Source organism: Corvus kubaryi, unplaced genomic scaffold (assembly GCF_017639235.1).
Source record: "Corvus kubaryi isolate FWS band 111438036 unplaced genomic scaffold, C.kubaryi_AGA036_p1.0 37292, whole genome shotgun sequence".
In the NCBI taxonomy this organism is placed as follows: Eukaryota; Metazoa; Chordata; class Aves; order Passeriformes; family Corvidae; genus Corvus; species Corvus kubaryi.
Genome location: NW_024581091.1, coordinates 1,342,125 through 1,368,767, shown reverse-complemented (window position 1 = coordinate 1,368,767; position 26,643 = coordinate 1,342,125). Strand labels below are relative to the sequence as shown.

Sequence of the window (26,643 nt, the reverse complement as noted above, 5' to 3'; positions counted from 1 at the left end):
TCCCCTTCTCTGAAGGCTCTCAGATGTCCTCATTTTTTGTTTTCTTTTCCACTTTTTAGAGGAATCTATGACTGGTGCCATCCCATGACTTCTGGAGCTGGGAAAACACCACGTTTACTGCAGAACTGGCAAGCTGTACTGTCTCCTGTACCATTTCTCCATGAAATAGTTCCTAGCAAAGACCTGCTGTAACTGACACAAAGACAAAACTTGTGCTCAGTAAATATTTCTACAGAGACCCTGGGATCAGGGAGGTGCTTGACTGCTCGGAGCATGTTCCATGCATACTTTTCACTCTCGAATAACTGATACTTTAAACCCACAGTTCCTTCTTTAAGGACAAAGCATTCGGCCTGCCAGCTCTATGCAGCAGTTTGCTGTTAAAATGAATCCTGGTAGGTTTTCCAAGAACAAAAAATAGAGACATATTTTTCCACATAAAATCAAAGTTTGTTTTTTCTCTCTGCTTTCATATAACTCTTAAGGGCTTCCATTGAGTTTTCTTGTACTTTCTGAAAGGGGGAAAAAGAAAACCCAGCATTTGGATCAAAACCAAACATGAGAAACTTCAGCATAAAGGAATTTTCTTATGGATGTTTATAGAGGGGACTAAAAACCTTAATTCCAGTCCACTGCAGTGACCCAGTAAATGCTGACATTTTCCTTTCTTCTGTGCAAATTCAACAAGATTTTGGTTAATTTGATGGCTCTTCCAAATGCCTTTTGCTCTTTAAAGTGGTATCAATTAGTATGTTGAGAGACTTCTATTCCTCTGGGCAGATGATTTCCAGTATTTTAGTAGGAGCTTATCTAAGTGGCTTCTAAGTTGTGCCCATAGTTTGGAAGAGGATATTAAACATTCCTGCGTTTTCATCCTGTTTCTGAATCTTCTGAACAAATAAGACTTCTCTTGGTAGCTGCAGAAGATTTTTGTTTTGATTTAAAAATCTGGTATTAATGATTAGTCACAAACTGGTGCTGTGTTAATAATTCAGGTGTCTGTGAGACTCGAGTGGTACGTTCTGTTTGAATCTTTCATTTGATTAAAAAATGGGTTTAATGTTACTAAAAACTGCGGTCTCACTTTTGGCATGTGCTTAGTAGGAGAAATCTCAACACTCTGTGCTGCCTGTGTTCAACACCCTTCAAGAATGGAGCCTAAAATGATACAGGAGCTCCTGCTTTAATTCTGAGATGCATGGCCAGGATAAAACATGGGCTAGAACACGGATTTTGTATCACACTGGTCTTCCAGAGAGGGAAAATGAGCTGTGGAATTTCTGCTTGCTCCTCTGGGAATCACTCCAAGGGTGCTGGAGCTGGAGGGTTAGTAAATGGGGATGTTTTATCCCAAAACCGTGGTGTTTTCCCAAAGCCCAGACACCTCTGTGGAGACTGGAGGCCCATCCATGGAGGAGGAGGAATTTCATCTGCAGACCTCCTCTCTGTAGACACCCGGCAACTGGATCAATAACATCTGTTTCTCCAAAATGTACGCAGTGCTGCAATATTACTTTTTTCCAGCATTCCTCTAATGTGTAGTATTTCTTTATATGCCAAGTATGTCGAGGCCATAAATACTTTAACATGCAGAAGATGTGAAGGGAGGGAAGTATGTCCATTTGGATGCCTTTCCCCTTCCCTGCCAGAGGGACCGGGACCTGTTGGGGTTTGTGAGCACGGTGGGACTTGGGACAAGGGCCTGGAGTGACAGGACAAGGCAGATTGCCTTCAACTGACAGAGGGCAGGTTAGATGGGATATTGGAAAGGAATTCTTCCCTGTGAGGGTGGTGAGCCACTGGCATGAACTGAAGAGCAGCATCATGGGCAAACTAAACAACTGCAGAAGCTTCTAGAGGATTTTTGAAAAGAAATCCAGAGAATCAGTTGATTCTTGCCAAAATATGGAACCCATGTGGCATGGGAAATAACATCCACCCAAGGAACTGAAGGTGTAACCCTGGAGCTACACAGACTTAGAATCAGTGTCCACCCACTGTGGCTCAGTTTTGGGGGAGGCCAGCGAAGGGAAATATGCTGCAGGCAAAGCATCCTTCTTTGCTTCTATTTTTCTTCCAATAAATCAGCCAGTGTTCAATGCAACTCCAAAAACTTTTTGCCTTTGGATTGGAAAGCGGAGCAGCAGGTAGGTGTGACGCAGGTTTTGCACAGTCACCGAACTGAACCCACCTTAAGCCAACAGTGAGGGTGAAAGGTAGCAGTGTTTTGGGGCTGAATCGGTGTTTTCAGACGAGGCAGCACCTCTTTTATAAAAGCATGTTTCTATCGACTCCTTAAGAAGTTTAGACTGGAGGGCTGTCTCCAGAACTTGCCCCCTCCCCGTTCCAGGTCCCAGGTGTTTGTCTTGGCAGGAGGCAGTGTCTGCTCAGCCGGGGCTGGGATATTAAATTGAGGGAACACAGAGCTCTTGATGCTTTTCAATAGGGCTTCTATTTAGGTAGGGGCAGGATAGAGCTGTCAGCCACCTGTGATTGTCCAACAGGGAAAAAAGGAGGGATAAGGAGTTGGGGGAGAGCCCTGGAAATGTTTTCCAATTCCATCAATAGAATGGTGAGAAGGAAGTGTTTTCTGGGAGGCAGAGCCTTGTGTTGGTTTGACTGCTGAATCCTTTGCTGCAGTGCAGGCATTGGTGGATGAAGAAATGAAGGATGATACTGGCTGAAACAATGTGGGATGGCACAGGAAACCTCCTGAACTGAACTTCCCACATGTGGAGAGCCTTGTAAGAGATTTCACTACAAGCTGAATGATCAATGGGTGGCCCAAAGTGAGAATTGATCCTGGTGTCCTGATTCTGACACTTGGGGCAGTTCTTATCTTTCATATATACTCCAGATATGTATTTCTGCATTAATTTTTAAGGTGTGAGGGGTGGTTGGTTCATTTCGTTTCCACAGAATGGAAATTTAGTTTCAATGGCCTTAAGATGAAGGATGAAAGGTTTGGATCAGGTATTAGGAAGAAATTCTTCCCTGTAAGGGTGGGGAGGCCCTGGCACGGGTTGCCCAGAGAACCTGTGGCTGTGGCTGCCCCTGGATCCCTGGAAGTGTTTGAGGTCAGGTTGGACAGGGCTTGGAGCAGCCTTGTCTGGTGGAAGGTGTCCCTGCCCATGGCAGGGGCTGGAACAAGTTGGTCTTTAAAGTCCCTGCTAAGCCAAACCGGTCCATGATTCCACGATTCTGTGTGGGAAACACAGATGGATGCTCGTAGGAAATGCAGGTAGAAGTTGAAACTAGACCACGGCAGAGTCCCTCTTCGCTGGGTAGACTAAACCTTGGTTGGTCTTCATGAGAGTGAAGGATACTCGGCTTCCCTTGGTCAAATAAAGGCTTCTTCTGCCCCACCGCAGGCTTTGAAGAATGGAAGGGGGAAGAGAAAACATTTGGAGAAATCTCCAGGCTCTGAAATTCTTCATGTACAGACCCGTCACTGTGTTTTCCTATGTTGATGCAGGTGTTGGATTTGATCTTGTTCTTTGAAGCAAGCAGGTTCATCCTCCTGAGCATAGTCTCTTCCATAAAACAGGACACAGGTAGTTCTTCCTTTTCCCACTGAATCCTTCTGTGTCCTTGAATTGGAAAGCAGCTGCCTGACTCTTTCACACGTGCCTGCTTCACGCTGGTGAGAGCTGTGATCCTCTCATGCTTCCCTTCTAGGTAGAGTCCAACAGCACAGTGCAGCTTTATTACTCTGTATTTGCACCTGTGTGTGACTGAAGGGTCACAAGTTGGAACCTCCTTCCAGAGGGGAAGGGGATTTTGGCATCCTTAGATCCCGGTGTATATTCCTGATTTTTTTCTTACTAAGGATGACCACTTCATGTAGCCTCCTGCTGCTGAGCAAGCTCCAACCTGCCTATTAGTCTGCTTCCACTTATTGACAGCCTGCTCTGTTTGGAGATTAATTTAGAGCCTTGAATGTGATGTTAAGTTTCAATTTTTTAAGCTTATAATCTCCCCTATTTCAGCTCTTCCCAGTGAAGACGCAGCACGTGGTGTTTCCAAATTACTTCGTATGACAGAGGGATGTGCAGATCCTGGGACAGATGAAAGATGTCTGTAATACAAACGAAGATTCTCATGTAGAGAGATGCAGGGAAGCTCTGTGCATCTTGAATTCCCATAATGTGTTGCTGATTTGCTTAAAGCAGCTTTACAAATCTGTTCCCTTACTGTTCAGAGCTGGCTTAGGAGAAGTGGCTGCTAATTAATGCCTCGGTTCCCCAGGGTGTCACATCAGCGTTTGAAAAACTATTTCTTTGTAGTACAAAGGCACTAAGGACAGTTTAAAAACATAACTTATAGCATTGTCTTCTCTGTGGGAGATTCTGTGTCTTAAAAGAACACAAGGTGTTCAAAATACAGATACCACCAGCGTTTGGGATGGAGACTGGGAGGACAACGTGAGAGCGTCCTCTGACCTGGTGGCATTGACCATGGGATGGTAGGATGGGTTTAACAGCCCAAAGCCTTTTCTGCTCTCTGGTGATCACTTTTAGAAGCACTCGATAATGGCCATCAGTGTGACTGCTGAACAAACTTCCTGAAGTTTTGAGGGTGGCCTTTCCAAACTCACCTGGGAATTGACTGCCTCGCCCGTACTGCAAACTGCTAGAAACGGGGCATTTGACTTCCTAAAATACTTTTGGAAATCCCACCCATAATGTTTAATACTGAAGGTAAATGTGGCCATTAATGGACACTCCACAGCTCTCCGTTGTGCTCCCTGAATGAAGGTCTCTTTCCTTACAAACACGCCATGCATATTTATAGGGAATCATGTTCCCTCTTAAGTGCTGTTGATTTTGGCTCGGGAAGTGATTCCTTAGTTTAACCTGCCCTTGTAGGTTATTTTCTCAAGGCTTTATATTGTTTCTAGTTCCCTTATTCTTATCTGCATGTTTTACATTTTGAAGGAAAAACAAAAAAGTATTTTCCAGGTTTTGCTTTATCCACGGATTGTCCAGTAAAGGATATAAGGTTTGGTGTCCTCTGGGAAACCCTCCTAGGTGGGCTGCTTGGGCCAGACTGGGTTTGGCCTTGCTCCCAGTTGCCTTTTATTATGAACTCCAGCAGCACTTCCTCTTGCATCTCTCTGATTCCATAGAATTCCCTCTGTTCACTGTGCACCATTTCTTCTGAATCGAGGGGGATGGGAAGAACTGCAGGGATGAAAGGAATTAATGCTCAGAAGTCATTTAGACAGATACAGATACTGGGGAGCAAGGTAGATGCAGATGGCATGCTGATGGGACCTGGGCAGGGGTTCTTCTGGATTCTCCTCTGGGAGAAGCGAGTCTGTAGGAAAGCCAAGGAGTCAGTGCACTTCCCTGAGCCTCAGGGCTGAGATGGTGCTGGGAACAGGCAGATTCATTCCAGCCACTGTGCCCCAAAGGCTGCCTTTGGATTTTGGTGCTCCTGTTGTCTTGCCCATTTTCACAGAGTCCTGAGGACGGCTCTAGAGAACTCTGTAGTAGGAAGGATTCCAACCTGCCTCCTTCAGTGGATGGAAATTTTGAATGTTGTTAATTTTGAAGAAAAAAGCAGTAAAATTAATAGCCTTCCAAGACTGGAGACTGCTTTCCTGGATTGCTCCATCAATGTGCTTTTGTGGAAAAAAAAAAGATTTCCACTACATACTTCTTTCTTGAAAATCCACCACAGCCTTTTCTCCAAGGGAGCCTTGAAAAATACATGCTCCGAGCACCTCCCTGCACATCTCTCCGGCTGGGGGGAAGGAAGCACTGGGTTGGCACTACAGCTTACAGGGAGGATTCACTTGAAAATGCAAAACCTGCTTCTGCCCCTTTGTCTGGATTCATTTGGAAAATTTCAAGCTCTTTTTGTTGGTGAAATTTTGGGGGGGAGAAAAGAAATGTATGGGTTACAGTAGTATTCTGAGTGTTTTGTGCTTCATCCCTCCTGGTATTTGTATTTAGATCCTCAGGCTGGGTCTTTAGGCTCTAAAATGACGTATGGACATGTTTTCTCTCTCCCTTACCAGGCTGGAATGATAAGAACTGATGAGGATGAATACTTCATTGAGCCTTTGGAAAGAGGAAAGCAGATGGAAGAGGAGAAGGGAAGAATCCACATGGTGTACAGGCGGTCGGCAGTAGCGCAGCGTCCCACTGACATGCTCCCTGATGTCCACACAGAAGGTACAGTACCCCGTGGGGTTGCTTGCAGATCTATTCCAGGTTACTTCAGCCTATGGAAGCTTCTGAAGGAGGCTGTATAACTCCTGTTTAAATTTTGGGTCCTGTTTCTTTGAGTAACAGTGAAATTGTGCCAATTTACTGTTTTCCTCCTTCTCCTGGTTGCAATGAAAGCGCTCTGAAGGCAGTTGTGTTGATAGGATATATTTTGTCACATCCAAGGATTCCCCTCTGCCTTGAAGATAATGTGGTTGGTCCATGTGAGAATAATTACCGTGTCTGAGAATAATTATCATCGTGTAGTTTAATCCATTTGGTTGTATGTCTTTTTAATAATTCACAAATCCTCACAAGCCAAGGCATTGCATAGTGAAGGTTAGGGGTTTTGAGGCTCTGGGCTCAGGATGAAAGAGCAGCTCTGCTCTCATCAGTGCTCTGCCTTTCTTTCAGTATCTTTCGGCTTCTCGAATTCCTGTGTTTATGTTGTGTTCACATGTTGTTGGGACTGGGAAGGGTTTGGGATATAAAAGAAGTACATACAATGGACAGAACTGGAGGTGCTTGGCTTTGGGTACCCCAACAAGGCCATTCCAATTTAGCTCATGCATCTGCGGGGGTTTAGCCTGGAGAAGAGGAGGTTCAGGGGAGACCTCTGAAAGGAGGTCAAAACTCCCTGAATGGAGGTTTTAGCCAGGTGGGTTCAGTCCCTTCTCCCAGGTAAAAAGTGACAGGTCAAGAGCACATGGCCTCAAGTTGCACCAGGGGAGGTTTAGATTGGATATTAGGAAAAATTTCGTCATGGAAAGGCTTGTCAAGCCCTGACACGGGCCGCTCAGGGCTGTGGAGGAGTTGCCATCCCTGGAGGGATTTCAAAGTCATGTGGATGTGGCACCTGGGGACATGGGTTAGTGGTGGCCTTGGCAGTGCTGGGGGAATAGCTGAACTCAATCTCGGAGGCCTTTTCCAACCTAAACTATTCCATGACCAAGGTTAAAGCAAGGTGCCCAAGCCTGTGGAGCCTGAGGAAATGTTTGCAGTGGTTGAGTTGTCTATCAGCTGCAACTGCTGGGTTGTCTATGTATGAGCTGTGTATCGATGCCATGAAAATCTTCCTCTTTCTTCTCTGTCCTTGCTCCCCCACCACCGTGCTTGGGCTCGAGGCAGCGATGCAGAGTACCGTCTGCTCGCGGTTTGGGAGTTCAGCCAGCACACACAAGAATCCAAATTTTCAGTAACAGATGACAGATGACTCAACAAAACAGCCGTTAAGATAAAAAAGTAATTAAAATCGTTGTTGTCAGTGAAGTCGTTACAAAACTGGGAAACTCTGTGTGACAGCCTTTCTCGGCAGTGACACAGGACATGCTGTGTCATGTTCTCCCTACAAGAAGTCAGTTTTCTAAGAGGAAGGCTTCCAGCTCTAGCTATGTGGCAGGAGCTTGCAGTCTGACAGGACATCTGGTATTCCTGCAGGAGTTTAGACCGTTTGGGAATTGGTTGGACATTGCTCAAGCAATTGGACAGAATGAGCGTAGGAGTTGTAAGTCGAAAAGCTGCCATCCTGAGAGCAAGGTTTTAACAATGATCACAGTGCAGTGGAGTATTAACTTCTGTGTATCCTGTGTTCTCGTGGAAGTCAGCACACTTACCCACTTCTCTTTCCCTGTTTCCTTTATGGCTCTCTTTGACGGAGCTTCATAGAGCTGTCTTAAGTGGGAACCAGAAATCTGGGGTTCTGGGGAAGATACTGCGGTGCCTCAAGCTGCTGGATCCTGTGGGTTCAGCCTTCCCACCCCAAAGCAGCACCCTGTGCTGATTCCTATCTATGGTATCCATGGCTCTGGATCGCCTCTTTAGGGAATGACAGTGGCAATTTGCATGTATTGTTTTCATAATTTGCTTTGCATAGAGATTGGTTTCTTTAGAAGCCTTATATGAGACACTCAAGAAATCAGATTGGAAATCCTGCCCCATTCCTGTGGGGAATTTTTCTTTGTGTGTGTGCACACCCAATTTAGGCCCCTTGAAGGATTCCTTCATTAATTATTGCCTCTTTATATCTTTGTCTTTTCAGTCATTTTGGTGTGAGTAGGATCTTTTACATATAAATGGACTTGAATATTTGGCGTTTGTTTTGATACCCAGGAATTGCAGACAGTTTTATATCTTTTATGCTTAGAAAATGCCTCTGCTCTCGCTCAGTGATACCAGGGAAATGTGGATAATTTTCCATATTTTGACAGGCTGTTGGCAGGCTGACTATTTGTATGTCATGGGTAATCTGTCTGCTGATTCGAAAGATCTTGTTTGACTGTATTCCTTGGAATCTGATCTTTCTTCTGCTATGTGAGGCAGTGCAGGGAAGCAGTAGGTCTTGACCACCAAATGTTAAAATCATTTTATTAACCCAAAATCCTACTTGGTCCTTGTGATGTCCATCAGACAGGGTGCTCACTGGTTTGAGGTGCTGAACTCAGGTTAGTTCTCCTGGACAAAGGAGGCTCTTCCTCTTCTGTGGGGTGGAAGCCAAGGCCTCCCATGGGAAATCCCAGCTATTGAAAAAGCACTTAAATATAGTGGGATGTGACACTGGACATTTGTTTTTAAGCATCTGGGATCAGCGTCCGGTTAGGTCTGGTCTGGGAATGATATCACAGAGCAGGACAGTGTCTTGAGTTCTCCATGGGTGTAATTACACGTTGTTTCCTGACAGCTTTTCCATGTCGGATTGCCCTGGGATGACATTTGTAAGCTTGACTTCCCCAGTCATTTAAGTCTTGATCCTAAAGACACTGAACATCTGTGCTTCTCATTTGGGTTGAGTAGTACAGGTAGTCAGCGTTCATGTTGTGAGTGTTACTCCCAAGTAATGTCTCTTAAATCAAAAAATACTTATCCTTAAGGACGAAAAGAAACAAAGTGTCCATATGGGAGGGAAGGGTCTGAGGGACAGAGAGCGAAAGAACTGTGCAGACAGAGCTAAAAAAAATAGAGCAGTGTATGAGGTTGTCATGTTAAAACATGATTTACATAAATCCTTATGATATTCTCACCAAAATAGCTTTTTATTCCAGAATGGAAGGAAATGCTCTCAGGACAAGCCTGAGTTTGGGAGGTCTTTGAAGTATAACAATGATATTACTCTGTCTGAGTGGGATGAAAAGAAGCTGCTCCTTGTTAATAAGCTGAGAAACATCACTGTGATCATTAACTTTATTCCTTGAAAGCATTCAAGATGCAGCAGAAACAGGCAAAGAACCTGTAGAATTCACAGTCAAATTTGCACCTAGGAGGCCACCTGTGCAAGTTCTACTGAATTTGGCTCAGGAGTGTGGTAAAATAAAATCCAAGCTGTGTTTCAGAAACATAAAAGCCTGATCCAAGTCCGCTGAAGTCAGTGGGAACACTCATGCTGACATCAGTGGGATGATGAGGCAGGGTTTGGATCATATGCTGCTCGAGATGATAACTGAGTATTCAATTTATCTTTCCTCCTGTTTGTTCATTTATCATTTTTTCTGTGTACTTTCATGTGGTAGAATGATGACAGGCAACCCTGAGCTTGGCAGTTACACAGCATGGTAGTGTACTCAGAGCTTTCCTATTTCATCCTCCTCTTCACACCGTAGTATTTTTTAAATGACAACCTATTCACCCAGCAAGCACTTGAGATGAAAGTATTTTTGTAATTACTTCCTAACAGTGGGAAACAAGAAGTAGGAGCCTTTATCTCCCAGCTTCCTTTCAGAATTTTCATTTTCCCCAAAGCACCAAAGTGCTTGTGTGTCTGATGGGGTTGCCATGGCACTCGTGTCGAGTGTCTTTGTCCCAGGTGGGAAACATGTAGGAGGAAGAAATGATTTGGGACTTGCTCCTGGTTGCCTGGGAATGAAACCCTGGAATAGAAGGTGGAAGAATGGGAAGACTATTGCCTGCTTGGGAGACCTCCCTCTGCACTTCCCCAGGCACATCATTAGTGGTTCTCAGGGACGTCGTCGTGCCGGAGGGTGTCTGAACTCTTTCTCAGCAGAATTTCTCATGACCTGTGTTCTGGTGGAGGATATTTTTGATGCTGCACAGCCCACCACACACGTTTATGCATCAGAACAATGGCAAAGATGGAAATGATTGTTGTGTATAATCCTCTGTTCAGTATGGGCATTTTTGTATAATCACAGAATCCCAGCATGGTCTGGGTTGGAAGGGACCTTAAGGATCATCTTGCTCCACTCCCTGCCATGGGCAGGGACACCTTCCACTATCCCAGCTTGCTTGAAGCCCCGTCCAACCTGGCCTTGGGCACTTCCAGGGGTGGGACAGCTTCTCTGGGCAGCCTGTGCCAAGACCTCACCACCCTCACAGGGAAGAATTTCTTCCTGATACCTGGTCAAAAGTCTCTCTCCAGCTCTCTTGTAGTCCCCCAAGAAAGAGCCACCAATAACTTGTATTGATGGCAATAACCTGGGTTGTCTAAGGACATCCTCTTACATATCCAGACCTTCTGGAGCTTTTGCTTTTAATTTAGCCTTCTTCTCTTAAACTGAAACTTAATTGGATTCTCTGAAGTTCTTCATTGAATATAGTTTGTGGGATTGGTTTTTTTCTTTTTTTTTTAGGTAACAGTTTGCTTAATCAAGGAAAGGTAATCAAATGGAACAGGAAGAGCACAGCGTGGTATAAAAGAAAAGGAGTGTTGGTGATGGATGTATAGGAAGCAAAAGGAAACAAAGACTTTATAGTGAGGAAAAGCTTACGATTTTTTTTAAGAAGGAAAAGCTTGAGCAGCAGTGGATCAGAAGGTGCTGTGAAGTGACTGATGTGCTCTGTCTGTGTTGGGGAGGTGGTGCCTGATGATGAGAGCAAGAACATCCATCTGCTTAAGTCGTCTTCTATTCTTGGCAATAACAAAGGAAAATGATTTTTAAATAAAACCAAGAATAAAGGCTTCATTTCAACTGCAGGCACCCAGCGCCAGAGTAGTAAAACACAGAGAAAAATCTGTATGAAGGGCAAATTGAAGAAATGGAGACAGGTCAGTACATTCAGCTTGCAGCCATTCCAAGGCTCCTACCATTTTCCAGTAAAAACTCCCTGTGCCCCCAAATTGCATAGGAAGAGGAAAACTTTCAGCTAACAGCGGTCATAACAGACAGGAGAGGTTTTTAAATATTGTGTAAGCAGCTGCTCCTGTGCGAGGGGAGCCTGTTTGGTTCATAGATGACATTCTCAGAGTAATCTGGGAGAGACATGCCAAGGTGAGGGTCACCCTTGGGTGGTCCATGTAGGACTGAGGTCCCTGGCTTGGATGTGAAGTGGCTCGTTTCTGCTGCTGGGTTTGATCAGAAAGGTGCACATGAGATGGTTAAAAGTGCTCTTTATGGACCAGGACATATGTACCAGGATGGCACTGTCTGAGAATATGGGAGTGGGAAGCAGAAGAGCTGCCTTATCGGGGGGGAGTTTATGTGAATTAGAGGGCAGGAACCAGAGGAAATGAGTCCTCCCACAGCTTGCGGGGGCTGAGGCTCGTTCACGTGTTTCACATGCGCGTCCTACAAATTCAGGACCGAAATGAGAGCACAGAGCCCTGTTTTATCAGTCTGTGTTCTACAGCAGGCTTTTGATGGAAAAATGAACTAAAATGTAGCAGTTTGTGTCATAACATAAAAGAGTAATTTCCATACTGTAAGACTCTCCCTGGACCTTCTTCCCCTGAATTATCTGCAGGTTTAGCATTTTTCCCCACTGCGAGACACCTGGTTCTTAATGGTTTTGATGCTCGGTAAAGTTATAGGAAGATTCTAGAAACAGCTTAAGAATCCAAACTGAGGGCAATTTAATTCAGATATATCATTGAAAATACCAGGATGAGATGTTGGCACCCCTGGTTTATGACAGAGAAGGAAAATGGATCTGGTGTGTTTTGAATGAGCAGTTTGGATGCCACGCTCCTGCTTTTGGTAGGGTCCGTGTGGGGTTACTGTGGACTAACTCTTGCTGTACCCCGTGTATTACACCAAGATGTTCCAGAGCTCACTTCACCCTTCCCTTTATCCCTTCAAAACATGGTGTAGATGATAAATAATCCGGTTTGTCTTATGTGGGATGACAGAGAATTGGGCAGCTGGAGCTGACAGGAATGCGGATGGAAGTTACTAACGTGAGAACATCAGCCTCATACTTCACTTGCTCCCAGTGGACTGAGTTTCTTCAGATCCATTTCTGGGTTACGCAAGTGCATAAATCTTTCCAAAATGCAGTAGTAAAACACCGCAGAGTAACAGCATGACCCAGCTGTTGTTTGCTGAGAAAACAGTGGGTTTTTTTCCAGAATACCTTGCCTAATCATTCTTTGGAGTATTCCAATAACGTGGGACAGGATCAGCCAGATAATTAGGGTTCTAGAGGTTGTTAAAAGTCACACAAATCTGAGTCTGCAGGTAGAGTTGGAAAGGAGGGAATTGATGTCTCAGCGAAGCTGACTTCTCCTGCATGGTGACGGGGAGAGGCTGACCTGTGGGAAATCTGTGTTGGATTCCATCAAATATCATGTGGTTTGGGAAGAGAACCCAAGGAGGGATGAAGAGCTTTGCTGGCTTGTACTTTAGGAGTAGCCAAGGGAAGTGTTTCGTTGGTGTGTCTTCCTTTGCAGCATTATTGGCAGGGCCTATTTCTAAACATTCCCGGGAAAAGTTTGAGGATCTGTGTCTCCTTTGGCATTTTACCTCTCCCCCCAGATAACAAGCAGGCTGCTGCCTCCCTCCCAGCAGTTAGTGATGTGTCTGCAGGAAACAGGTTTGTCCTTCCCCTTGTTCCTGGCAACAGGCTCTGTCCATCGGGTGGCTAGAAACGGTAGGATTTTCCTTCTTCTCCCATATTTCTGCATAGGGTGCCTAACAGTGGACCTAGATATCTGGAGAAAGCTGGATTCAGACACTCACATCCTCCATGGAGGCCAGGGAATGATGGGCTGCGAGTGTGTGTGAAAACACACACTTGATTAGCAAGTGCTGTCTTTTTATATGAAATGACTATCTTGTAGCCATAAATGCAAAATCGGGATCACAAAGTTTGAATGACTGTTTGTTTGCCAAATGATTGTTCTGTAATCCTACAGTCATCAAATAATAAATCAACACCACCTGGTTATTGCAAATTAGAATAAAAACTTCTAATTACACTGATTATCTTGTGCAAAATCCTAATAATACCTAGAATCTTTCAGATAATAAATTTTCAGCTTCAACAGGGTTAAACACAGTGTAAACTGAGCTTTTTTAGTCTCATCTGGAAACAGTAACAGGTGATGCAAGGCCATCCAAGGAACTTTGTGCTTTCTTAATGGAGAGCTCTGCTCTGCCTTTCCAATTCTCGTCACTAATAGTTCCAGAGAACAAAAAGTCACAATTTCCAGGAGGAATAGTAGTTGTGCTTTTCTGTCCTTGACAATAAATCTGTTAGAGGTATTAAAGTAAGAGGCAGTAGTAATTCTGTTAATTGTTTACAGAAGTCAGATCGGTGGGAGAGTCAGTGATGGGTCTGTGGCTGCCCTTAAGCGTCAAAATAACCTCTGGGCCTGAAGGGTTTGGATGTTTTTCCTCCCTTTCAAGTCAAAGTTAATGTTGTAATAGTTTACCAGTTTAGTATATACCCTGTTCCCTCCTGTCCAGGCTCTTCTGCACTGTGTTTCCAAGTGCTGTGGAGTGGTACACAGAGGTTTGAGAAGGTCCATGCAAGCAGACAGTGAAGGTTTGTGGGTCTGGGGATTTCTGCAGTCTGCAGCGTGGACCAGCTTCACACTGCCAGAGCGCAGTTTAGATGGGATATTGGGAGGAAATTCTCCCCTGTGGGCCTGGTGAGGCCCTGGCACAGGTTGCCCAGAGCAGCTGTGGCTGTCCCATCCCTGGAAGTGTCCAAGGCCAGGCTGGACAAGGCTTGGAGCAATCTGGGATAGTGGAGGGTGTCTGTTCCCAGGAGAAGAGGACCTGGGGGAAGAGAAAAAGCTGTTGAGGATGTTTCTTAGGAGCTCTGAATGTAGCTTCAGCAGAATCACTGGGGATGATTGCAGGCTGCTCTGCCAGATAGTGATTTACTTTTTACTTAGGTCTTGGACTTGCTAACGAAGTTAGGCAGCTAATTAGGAACCAGGTAAATTAGTGTCTTTCTCTTCTTCTGTTTCTGGATGTAGATTTTCATTTGCCTTTGAGTACCTGTGATTTGATGATGAAGATTCTTCGTGGGGTTTTTTCCCTTGCTTAGAGCAGAAAGGAAGCTCAGGGCCAGCCCATGGTGAAACTGTGTTCTGATCCTCCATGTTGCCTCACAACATAGAGCAAATATCTCAAACTTTACTTAAAACTCATGTTGTTGAACATGAAAAATTCATCTGGTGCTTCTAGACTGAGAGTAATTCCAAGTACATCTCTTGCTTTCATTTGATCTGTGGCAAAACCTGTTTTGAAAATTCCTGAGAAATACCTTGGAGTGAAAGGGTAACTCATTATACTCTGTGGCTTATGAAGAAATGCTAATTGATATCATCACAGATGATGTAACTAGTATCATAGATTTTGTTAATTTTCAGCAAAAGCCCTGTATTCCCTAGAACTACGATACCAATTAAAATCCACTTCACAAAATAATTTATTACCTTATTTACTTACTTTTTGAATGCTCAGTTCTAACCAACAGGCAGTGAGTATCCAGAAACCATGTAATTAATGTTGGGAACTGTTTTAAATAGTTTGTCCTGAGCAGTCCTTGAAAATGCACTGCCATATCCCTGGGTTCTGCTTGGGCTCTTCCATAGCCAAGTCCATGTTCTTTTTATCCCCGATCACAAGTGAATTTGAAAACAGATGCATTCGAGCCTCTGCTTTGGTATTTTAATGGTATTTTTCTATTTTCTTTTACGGGGTTGATTCTTGATTTATTTCAAGCCCCTTTTCTTAATCAGGGTTTTCCCTGCCAAGAATAAGTAACAATATATTTTCATTACTTGCAGCACTTCAAAGCTTCCAAGTTTCTGATGCTGAGAACATTTACTACTAGAAGTGAAAATCAGTCTTCCTTTAGTTAACAGTGCTCTTTAATAGGGAACACAAGGGGCGATCAATCAATTAAAAGTATCTGTTCTTTGAGGGCTCACGCAGCACTGTGCCATGTTGTGGGGGTTGATTACATACTTGGTTTGGTTGGAGGAAGGCTGATAAAGTTCTAACCTCCTCAGATCTGCTTCATTTGCTCTTTGTTAAACATGCTTTTTTTTTTTCTTTTTTCTTTTTTTTTTTTTTTTTTTTCTTTTTTTTTTTCTTTCTGGCAAGACACGATCATCATTCATTTTTTTTTTTTTTACATCTCAAGTTTGTCGGGCTGTTTGGAAAAATAGGACAATGAAAGCCATCTGGGCATCCCATCCACTTCCATTTGGAAACATCGGCATCGTTATTAGGAACGTCTCACCAGCACTGCAGTGAGCAGATGTGCTCTCTTTCCATCTCCAGGCTCACTTAGAACTTCTGATAGTGAGAGAAATTCGATAGGCACTAAACCCCAAATTCCTGTTTCTTGATCCCGCCCTCTAATGCCACTTATTTAGGATGTTTGTTCCTGTGTAAAGAAGAAACTTGGGGCATTTGAGGGAAGAAGCAATGGAGAAAAGCCAGCAATGTGTCCTGCAGGTCATTCCATGTCTGTATCTGTAGGATTTAAAGCTGAGCACTTGTACGCTTGAGCCTTTGCCAGCAGGTTGACTCACAGCTGTTCATCAGATGTAATGCTCTGTGGAAATCCAGACTCCTCTGGCTTCAGCTGCCCTGTCTCCATTCTTAAAGCCTTAAGAAATTAGACTTTAAATTTCTTTAAAGAGAGACAACCCCTTCATTGAGTTTAACATCCCTTTTCTGAACCTCACAGGTGATGGCACAGTATACAGGTGTTCCTGCTGCCAGTATCTCCATATAACTCTGTATTTTGTAGTCCCTGTACAAGTTTACAATGAGAGTGGTGAGGCACTGGCACAGGTAAAAGATAGGATTGTGTCTGCAGTGCCAGGGAAGCTGAGGCAGAAGCTGGAAAGCCAGGGAAAAACTGGAAAGCTGCGCTGCTGGACAGTGAGTTCCCTCAGGTGCTTTTCCATGGAAGAGCAAAACTGGACAACCAAGAGCATCTGTGAAACCTTTTAGGCACTTGGGACATAATAAGCTGCTTTCAGCATCTTCTGTGAAGGCTTATTTGGGATGATGATCATATTTACAGCTTGAGTGGGATATTCAAAGACACTGCAGGTTATTACCCCAACTAGAAATGGGTAAGTTGATGCCCACAGTTTGGAAGTGGCTGTTCCACAGTGGCAGAGTTTCTATCCAAATCACACTTCCCAATTCCCAAGCAGATACTCTGTCTCGCTAATGACTTGGATGTTACTTTTTTTTCAGGATTTTCAGTGATCTTTCTGCTCGGTTGGGTTTTTTAAGCTGTTTGTTGTCCTAACTCAAGAGCCCCTTTGTGCAGATCAGCCTGGGGTTTTGGGACACCCCCTTCCTCTGTGGATGTGGTATCTGGGTAGAAAGGCCTTGTGCATATTTTTGCTGTTATCTTGGACACTCTCTTGGTCCATGGACTGTTGGGAAATAGCTTGGGCTTGGAGACATTTGTTGCTCTTGGAATGCTGACTTACAGTGCATTCATGGAAAAAAAAGCAGGAACCCGAGTTCAACAGCATTCAGTGACAGTTTATAGTTGGAGCTTTTCCTTTATATTTATGCCAGTGGAATTTTGAGAAATGGCTGAAATTCCATGTGGCAAGAAAGAGAGGCTTATTATCCGTGACTAATGCATGGATACGCTTTTTAAAATTGGAATTATTTGCTGTCGTGCCTCTTCTACTCTTCTGCTATATTGGTTGATTCTGTTGTCTCCTAATTTTGAACAGCCTTTCTCTCACCTTGGACTGCCACTCTCACATCACTCCCACTGCCATCCTCCCTTGGTAGTTCAGCCACTGCAACCAAACTGGGATCCAGAGCTGGGATAAGCTCACCTTTATGTTAGTTAGGGATTGAATCCAAGACGAAGGCTGCATTTTCAGATGACAGTATTGAAAATTTTACTCTTGATTGATTTTGGTACATTGGATTGTCTTTCTTGCTGCGTTTTCTGCAACACCAATAATATTTGACTAAGCATTTCTTCTTTGTGATTCTAATTCATGAAATTTATTGATTAGCTTAAGAGGTCCTTTTACGTGTCTATACTGAACCCTCAGGGTGTTTCCCTCCTTTCGCAGAGGAGAACTATCTCTTCTTGTAATATTTCTAGTCAGACCCATTGTATACTCAATGGAAAATTCTTCCTAAATCTTCTCCCCTCTCAGGTTCTTCTCCTTTTTATTATTGTGCTTTTTCTCGCTGTCTCTGTTAGCTTTCCACCAGACTGGAGGGCTCATTAAAACAACACTGTACAGGAAATGGAGAGAGGTGCAAGAATGGGACCCTGCTCGCCAAAGAAGGAAAGTTGGCAGCTCTCCTCTCACAGGAAAATTCCTTGGATTCAAGAAGCAGCTTCATTGAGAGAGTGTGCTGCTGAAGAGGCATGAAGTGCTTGGTGAAGTGTCATTCCACAAATAAGTGGCATTTTGGATACTCACACATTGTGATGAGGTTCTAGCAATAATGTTCCAGTCTATTTGAATTAATTTATGTTTTGTCTGAGTGGTCTTGAGTGTCAGGAGGGAGAAGAAGGTGGGTTCCGGATAGAAAGAAGTACTAATTCCCTGGAAGATGCTTCCAGCAGACCTCACCTCCCACGGCAGACTGCAGGGATGAACCTTGCTGAAAAACTCCCTCTCCTTAGTCACAGCATTTTCAAGAGAAATAGTCCTGTCTTTCAGGTCACAATGGGAGAATTTATGATTATGACTCTGTGCTATTTTGGATGGGATCGGGATGGGGGAAAGGAGAGGGGAATGATCAAAATATCCTGTGTGGAAACAGTGCAAGTTAGATTCATAACACATCTGTGCGAGGTGCAGGCGAGGCTGGCGCACTTGTAGGAATTTGGTGAGGTGGAAAGGAAAAAAAAGTGCCTTGTTGTGTAAGAGTCTATACGAAAAAAGGAAAGTATAAAAGGGGGGGGGGGGGGTGGGTCCATAACGAAAAAAATCTGTGTCAGTTTCTGAGGACTGGTGTTTGGGCCTTGCACAAGACTCTTCCCCACCCTGAATGGCGACAGGAACGCGCAGGTGGGACTCTGATGTTTGCAAACCAGTTCTGTGGTGTGACAGTGAAAATCAACCCTCCTAAGCTGCCTATTGGCTGGTTTTTTTCACTAAAAATAGTGTGATGTCAGTATGTCTGTAATATCAGGCTGTGTGGTTTTCATAAGTGTATCGCACTTACTCCAAGCAATTATAGCCAGAGCTGTGGGTAGATGAGGTTCTGCTCCATAAGGCATTGTGAGGATTGAGAGCTGGCTTTTACTTCAGGACTGTTGTTTCCCTGTCAGCCCTTCCACTTTTAAAATCCTCCCTTCCAGAAAATGCTTGACTAGAAGACAGCAGAGGCTTTGACTGACTTTGTGATTTCACAAAATCTGCCTGTGTGACATTGAATACTATTTTTCAGTGAAGAATCAGAATTTGTTGACCCAGCACAGCTAGCTGGAATATATTTATAATCATTCACTTTGTGTATTTTTTTCCTCAAAAAAAAAATTACTCCATAATCATCAATTCAGCCAGTTCCTGTTTACAATTTAAAATTTAAAAATTAAGGATTTCAGCTTGAGATAGGGTTGATGGGCAAATGAAACTCTGCAAAACTTCTGGTTTACGTACCTTAATACCTAAATATTGTAATCCAATATATATATCTAAATGTAGTGTATATGTATCATAGGATTGTGGAATCCTGGGATGTTTGGGGTGGGAAGGGACCTCTCCTCTATGCAGACATGGCTCTGCTGCTGCCTGGCAGTAGGCTGCAGCAGTGGAGGAGCCCTGCCTTGGACGTGGCCGGTGTCACTGCAGGTGCACAGGCTCATCAGAAGGCTGGGCTCCAAAACCCAGCTGCTGGACTTTGTCCTGTCAGAAGGTTGGAATCCACTTAGTGCCAACTGAGCAATTAAGGACAATTATGCTTTCAGCTACATTAACGAGTAACGGGGGAGGAAGACGCTGGAAGGAAGGGAGCCGTTGTCACACACCCGCACACTTTGTGACTCACTATCACTGGCGGGACCTTTGAAGTTCTCTTTGTCTCGGTAATATGGGCTGCATAAATATTTTCCCACATTTTTTTCCAGTTTTACACACTCAGTTATTCCTTTTATGTGAGTGATTACTGTGAATTCCGTTCTCTTGTCTCCTTTGAGCACTGATCTCAGCAGAAGCCATGGGATAGCTGAGTCTGCCCATGGTGTTCACGCCCTTGGTTTCCACCTGTGCCAGTGCCCGTGCGAGCGAATCACACTGAGGGTGTTGAAGAATAATTTTGCCTTTTATACCTGTAAAGAAGTTCATTCCATTTAGAAAGGAACCAGGCCCAGCTATTCTTCCTGTTCTGTGTCTTCTGTGAACATGTGAGAGGTGGAAAGAAGTGGCAAAGGAGATTCAGAAATCTCCTTTGATTCCTTTATGTGCAAAACTTCTGGCTTTGGCACTTGGACAGAGCTTCATCTCTTCTCCATTTCTCATTTGGCCTTTTAGACTTGAGGTGTCAGATGGTTGGACTTGAGACTCTTAGAGGTCCTTTCCAGCCTTAACAATTCTATGATTCTGTGTTTTATTGTAACAGGTCCCATGTTCACTCCAGCCAGTGACCTCTAGATGGATTATTCAGATTCTGGAGCTCCATCACACAGACAGGCCAGGGGAGGGCGGCCAAGGCAGCAGGCAGGACCCAGATCCCAGTGTTAACTGGTCCATAATTTGTTGTGGTAGTGGTCTGCGCTGTCTCTCAGAGGTTCAGGAGAACTTGGAGCAAATCAGTGAGAAGTGTGTTTGTGTCTCTTTCCTTTTTACAGAAAAAACATTCAAAGTACCTTTTTGCTTTTTCCACTGTTGCCACCACAGTGTCCTTCAACATTTTTGTAGTAGCAGGTTGCTCTGCCCCACCTTGTCATCACTGGTGTTCTTCCCTTGGATTTCTACAACATGTTTTCACAGTTGGTCATTACTCTAATGGGAAAGCTTAGCTGCCTCAGCCTGAGCTTGTGGCTCTGTGCTCCAGCTGGACAGCAGTTCTGGCTCAGGCCAGGTCGGTAACGCAGAGCCCTTCAGACAAGCTCTTCGGCTTCTCTATAGGCAGGAGAATGCAAGTCTGTCCTGGAGAAGGGCAAAGGTTCTTTCTTGAGATTTCCCCTTGCACAGATCATGGTGGGAGAGCTTTCCCCTTTGCATGGATCAGAGTGGCAGGCCTCCGATGCGGGGATTTTACGTCAGTGGTGGTGCTGGTCCAGAGCACACATTTAGGATATCTAGGTGAAGTATTAAATTGTACATTGGTGGCTTGTACAAGTCCTTCCTCAGCAGCTGTCGAGCGCCATCCCTCATCCCCTAGAGCTGGGGAGGGTGGTGTGTCTGTGTGCTGTGTGAGCAAGGCACTGCTCCCTGCTTGGAATAATCCCCTTCTAAGGGAACTGGGCTCTGTCCCCATGTCCCACTGTTGTGTCTGGACAGCGTAGCAGGCTTTGCTGACTTCCAGAGGCTTAGGGCAGATAAAGTGGTGATCAGAGGGTAATTGCTGTTGACAGGGGGCAGTGGGCTGCTCGCTGATGAGAAGGGCTGTGGCTCGGCCTGCAGAAGATCACCAGCCAGGCTGTGTCCTCTTGCACTGTTCCTGTGGCAGTAAAAGGTCCCACATGTTTAGGAACACATTCCTTACATAGCTTTTAAAAATAAGCAGCTGCATGTAAACACAGCTCTCCCTTTATCCCAAAGAAATGAGCAACCCAAGGAGTAGTTAGTGCCCTCACTGTGGAAACTGCTCCCATTTGCCCCAGTCTGTGCCGCTGAAAATTCATTTACTGTCTTCTTCCGAGAAACTGTGGCTGCTCTATCTCTGGAAGTCTCCAACATCAGGTTGGATGGGGCTTGGAGCAACCTGGTCTCGTGGAAGATATTCCTGCCCATGGCCAGGAGGTGGAAGGAGATGGGCTTTAAGCTGCCTTCCAACCCAAACCATTCCATGGGTCTGTGAAATAGGAAGCTTGGCTCCTGCCATGCTTTCAGCCAGCTGGCAGAAGCTGGGTCAGATGCCAAGTAAGGAGTGAGAGAATTTTAAGGCCTTGCTATAATGACTTAGTTAATGAGCACTGGGGGGATTGTATCTCTGCCAAAGCAACTTCCTTGAGCATTGGAAGCTCATAGTAGCGTTCTGGTGCTGAAAATGCCTGTTTAAAGAGTTTAGACCCTGGAATTCCTGTGAAGCCTGTTGGTATCTCAGGGAAGCTGCCTAAAAATGCAGACAGCTCAGGCCATCCAGCATCTCTTCTTCTAGTAAGTTCTGATTTAGCAGATAAATTATGAATGCAACCTGTGCTTTTCAAAATGTAGTGGGTACCCCCCTTTCTGGATTGCTCTTTTTGCAGTGCATTATTCCAGTTAGGAATCCAAGGCCGCTTTAAGTGTACTTTACTTCCTTTGTGAAGTAAAAATGATTTTTGGGTTGATGTAATGATGCATGAAGGCATGAGTGCTTTTAAGGTTGTTAATGCAGAGCGCTCTCATGTTCCTGGGAGAGTGTCTGGCTTGGAAAGTCATTGATTCGATGCTCTTAAGAGCTGGAAACTTTGGGAGTAAAGCCTGGCCACTCTGAGCTGTAAAAAACGAGCCCTCCCATACCCAAACTGGGTTTGGTTCCGGCAGCCCAGGTACCCAGGTGTGCACCTCAGCAGTGGGCCAGGTTGCACATTGTTGCTGGCTTACTTTTTCTCATCTGCAAACCAAATTTCAGAGCCTCTACAGATGTTTTTTGCTGTACTTTTGGACATTGATACAGATGATGATTTTGCGAAATGGGACTTTTTTTCCTCTTTTATTTTTCACCTTCTATTGCAGTTGTGTTTAAAGGGCTCCATTGATACTGAATTGAAGAAGTTGGTGTGGTGTAAAGTGACAAAGGGATGGCTTTGCTTGGTTTATTGTGTCTAACGTGTGACCCACAGGCTTCTATATGTCCTCTGCTTGTATGTAAGCACCAGCAGAAGGTGTCGCCCAGGTCTCCTAAAATGCCAGACCCAAATGCTCAAGTCTTCCTCATATGTCCAAATAAATTATGGCCTTTGCCCAACAGAATGTTCTCCTGGGATTAAAGTAGAAAAATTCAATTTTTTACTATTAAAGTCTCTGAGCTGCATGTGTAAGTTGCTAAACTGAAGGAAGAGTGACAGCTTGTAATAATGTCTTGGTAGAAGACCTGTTTTTAATATATTTTCATACTTCAAAATTCAGGGTCAAAGCCAGACTCCAGCCCTACCCGTAATTAAGTTTTTTGAATAATGACATGTAGTAAATATATATTTTTAACCTGTTCTAAAAAAAAATTCCACATACAAAACCAACCACCAAATCACCCGTACCTTCAAAATAAAATTATGATGGAATTCTTGCTATATATAGAGAGCCAAATAATTAAAGAAATGGGGAAAGGGAGGATTTCTTGCTACTAGGCAAGCAGTAATTCTGGGAGACATGGTTTGTAGTTCTAGGATAACTACCTATTGGCTAAGTTGGCTGTTAGGGCTAAAGCCCAGCTAAAAATAAGGTGCAGAGCAGATGAGCCAGGGCAAGGCCGGGCAAGTCCTGAGGCCGTGTTAAGCCAGCGCGGAGCTGTGATCTGGTATTAGTGGTGGCGAGACGAGGTGCTGGCATGTCTGTGGGCTGTGCAGAGAGCAGCCTCTGTGGCTTCTCCTCTGCTTGTCCAATGTCCTCCCTCAGCTTTTGATTATTAGAGGGCAGAGTATGTTTATTCCAAACAAGCTTGGGTTGATCCTGAGCCTTATTCCTCTTCTTTTGATTGTGTGTTAGAGCCTCGCAGCAACATTTCTGCCAGCACCATCCTTACTAGATTTCCACAGATCTAAAAGCACTTTCACCATGAATCAGGTGAGTGCAGAGCTGTTGCAGAGTGCCCAGGGAGTGTGTCAGGTGTGCTCTCCAGCACTGAGAACTCTGGAACAGGCTGGCAGCGTTCCTCTTTGCTGTTTGTTTCTGCTCATGGGATGGAAAAAGAACAGTTAATGGTTGACCTAAATTCAGGCCTATTTAATTATAGTTTCCTTGAGTTCTGGCTTTGTTCTCTGTGTGTTTGCTGCCAGGTAAGGATAACCTGCAGTCCTAGAAAGCCTCATGCCAGGGAGGGAAGTGATGACAAGAAAATTACAGGGTAAAATTCCAGCCTTTTCTATTGGAAAAGTTTATCCTGAGTTGGCTCTAAACAAAATTCAAATACATAGAGGATTATGCATTTCTACGTGGCTCCCTGAGCGTGCTGCTGGCATCAAGCCCTGGTGTAAATGAGGGCTAAGAGCTGTTTTCGCTGACGGTGCGCGGAAGGGAAGAGCCTTCCTGTGATGTCAGAGCAAGGAATATAGTGCAGGAAATCTTCCGTCCTTCCCAGAATCACCCTGCAGCTGGAACTGCTCAGGTACCAGAGAAAGACATATTTCATGGAAGCAGTTGGCACTTCAGAATGTTTCCTTTGCTCTTCTAAGTGTAAGAACAAAGTAAGATAGGGTCTGTGTTTATGGCCCATGGAGTTCATGCATTTCGTGACTAATCCTGCAGCCTTGGGATTCAGATCTTCCTTTAATCCCTGTTTGTTTGTAATTCTGCCAGTCACTGTCACTCCAAAGGTCCCACTGGAAAAGAACATAAACAGAGGTAATTCTCCGAGCTTAATCATCTCAGGAGGTCTGCATATGAGGTCACAAGAACTTTTTCTCTCTTTTTTCTTCATTCCTTAGTGAAACTGTTGTAAAAATGGAGCTGTGTCTGAACCTGGTTGCTGGCATTTTTATTTCCACTAGGAAATGTTTTAGTGTCTTTGTCCTCTGCTCACACCTCCTCTGACACCAAGACACCTTTATGAAAGGTGATACCACCACCAAACCTTATCTGCAGTGTCCCAACACTCACAGGGGCAGCAGCACTTCCATCCTCATGTGGTGAATGACATCTAGCTGATGGGGACTGGGAAATGATGGGGGAGCAGTTGGACTCGATGGTCAGAAGGGTCTTTTCTAACCTTAGTGACTTTGTGGCTTGTGGGTTGTTCTGAGTTTTTCTGGCTTGGTTTTTGTTAATGCTCAAGTGATTTTTCCATCTGCCCTGAGGGAGGTGTTAAATCCAATGTTCTCGTCTGTGTAACTTCACTGTTTCTGCAGCAGCAGAGCTGGCTTGCTTTGTGTTATCAAAAGTTCATAGATAATATTTATTTATTGTGAAATATCCCAGAGAGACGCTCTGCAGGGGCTTCTGGAAGCACTTCACGGATACAGCCTTGAACATGCAGTGTGAAACATCAAGTAAAACTGTGTATTTTTATGGCCAACTGGCTCAGTTGGGGTCACTGCAGAGACAAACTCTTCCCCCTCCGCCCCCAAAAACAAACAAGCAGACATTTTGGCAGCAGTTGAGCAACCAACAAACTCTCCTACAGAGACACTGACAATATTAAGGATCCAAATCATGGAGTCAAGACTGCAAGTCCCGGTGTCAGGGCTCCACATGGGAAGGGTGTTTGGGGCAGGGACCTCAGGACAGGACACATTCTTTTCATGCCACAAAACTGTTGTGGTAGTGGTAGAAAGTCATTTGATGCTTCTGGAGTAAAAGGCAATTTCAGGCAATGCTTCAAGAAAAGATAAAGCAGAATGTGCAACTTGCCAGGATTTTTTTTTTTTTAATGACCTAATAAATCAAAGCACACGAGTTTCAGCACATCCCAGAACCTAATGAGAACATCCTGTCATCATATCTTAGCCCTGACAACCTAGGTGGTTTCTGTTGCTGATCCCTCACAATTAGGCAGTACCAGCAGCGCCACCAAAATGTTGCATATACACAATTTGTGTGGAAACCAGTGAGAATTCTGTTGGAACTGTTTGGAATGTGCATTTGAACGAAATGATTCTTTTTTTCTTTGCTGGTTTTTCAAAAGGCACACTTCAAAATAAGGCTCAGGAGGCGGTGACACGATGGACTGGCCTAGTTTCCTTACTTTGAGAATAGGAGAATGGAATTTTTTAGTAGCTGCAGAATACGTCTGTCCCTGGGGACATTTTGTACATTAACACACTCTCTGGAAAGGGACTTAGATTGATCTCAGTTGGTTCCATACTGGTTTCTCATGAGTTTAATTTTGAGTTAGTGAAGGTGTGGATCTTCCCTAGATACTTTTCCTAGCTGTATATTCAGAAGAAAGGCTAAATTAGGCAATTGAACATATATGAAGAGCATGGATGGCTAGGTAGGTAGGTGGGTGGATGGATGGCTGGATGGCTGGCTGGCTGGCTGGCTGGCTGGCTGGCTGGATGGCTGGATGGATGAAAGGTGTACATACATATCTGAGGAATGCTTCTATCACTAGCACAGAATTCAGCCCATGTATTTTATAATGTGAAATAAGATAGTAAGAATCTCCCATGTGAGTGATGCTGAGGGTTCTCTTTAGGTACACAGAGGGTTGGTTGATAACAGTATTGATGAAATTAGATTTGGGCAGATCGCAGCTTTATTAATAGCAGGGAAAGAGCTGTAGTTCCATTATTTTGCAGTTACGCTCTAGGACAAACACATGCTGTTACCCAGAATAACCATTTGTCTTGGCACAAGAGCATGGGCTCATCTGTTCCTACAGGTAAGATCGGGATGTAAGTGATGCAGGTGACTGGCAAATTAAAGAAGGAAGAGATAACAAACCAGCTAATTCCAGAATGAGATTAGGACGGATTAGTCTGTCTAGCTCAAATCCCCAAACAGCCAGAGTGGTTCTGTGTGTTTCTTCACCATTGCCTCGTGTTGTCTTTCTTCCAAGTAACAAGTGTTCAGACTTGAGAGGAAATGGCCTCAAGATGTGCCAGGGAAGGTTTAGGTTGGACCTTAGGGAAAATTTCTTATGGAAAGGATTGTCCAGCCCTGACACAGGCTGCCCAGGGCAGTGATGGATTTCCCATCCCTAGAGGAATTTAAAAGCTGTGTGGATGCGGCACTTGGGGACATGGTTTAGTGGTGGTCTTGGCAGTGCTGGGGGAAGAGTTGGACTCGATGGACTTAGATCCCGTGTGTTGTGTTAAGTGCTTGGCCATGGATGCAGGCTGCATCCTCTGAAACACCTCTCGGCAGTATGTGTAACCTGCGACTGAGCCTGATTGTTTGACTCTGAACTCACTGAAGCACTGCATTATGGAAAACAGGCAAGAGAATAGATAAACCACTCATGTGATCCAGTATTTTTTGGACAGG

At 44.4% G+C, this 26,643-nt stretch overlaps 1 protein-coding gene across 2 annotated transcripts in view; it reads left to right on the top strand.

The window, feature by feature from the left end:
• The window catches only part of ADAMTS3 (ADAM metallopeptidase with thrombospondin type 1 motif 3), a 57,160-nt gene that overhangs the window by 14,117 nt on the left and 16,400 nt on the right, over nt 1-26,643 (top strand). For both annotated transcript variants that reach the window (XM_042026943.1, XM_042026944.1), the window contains one exon: nt 6,026-6,182. In XM_042026943.1, coding sequence (XP_041882877.1) covers nt 6,026-6,182 — 157 coding nt within the window. The remainder of the gene's footprint in view (nt 1-6,025; nt 6,183-26,643) is intronic.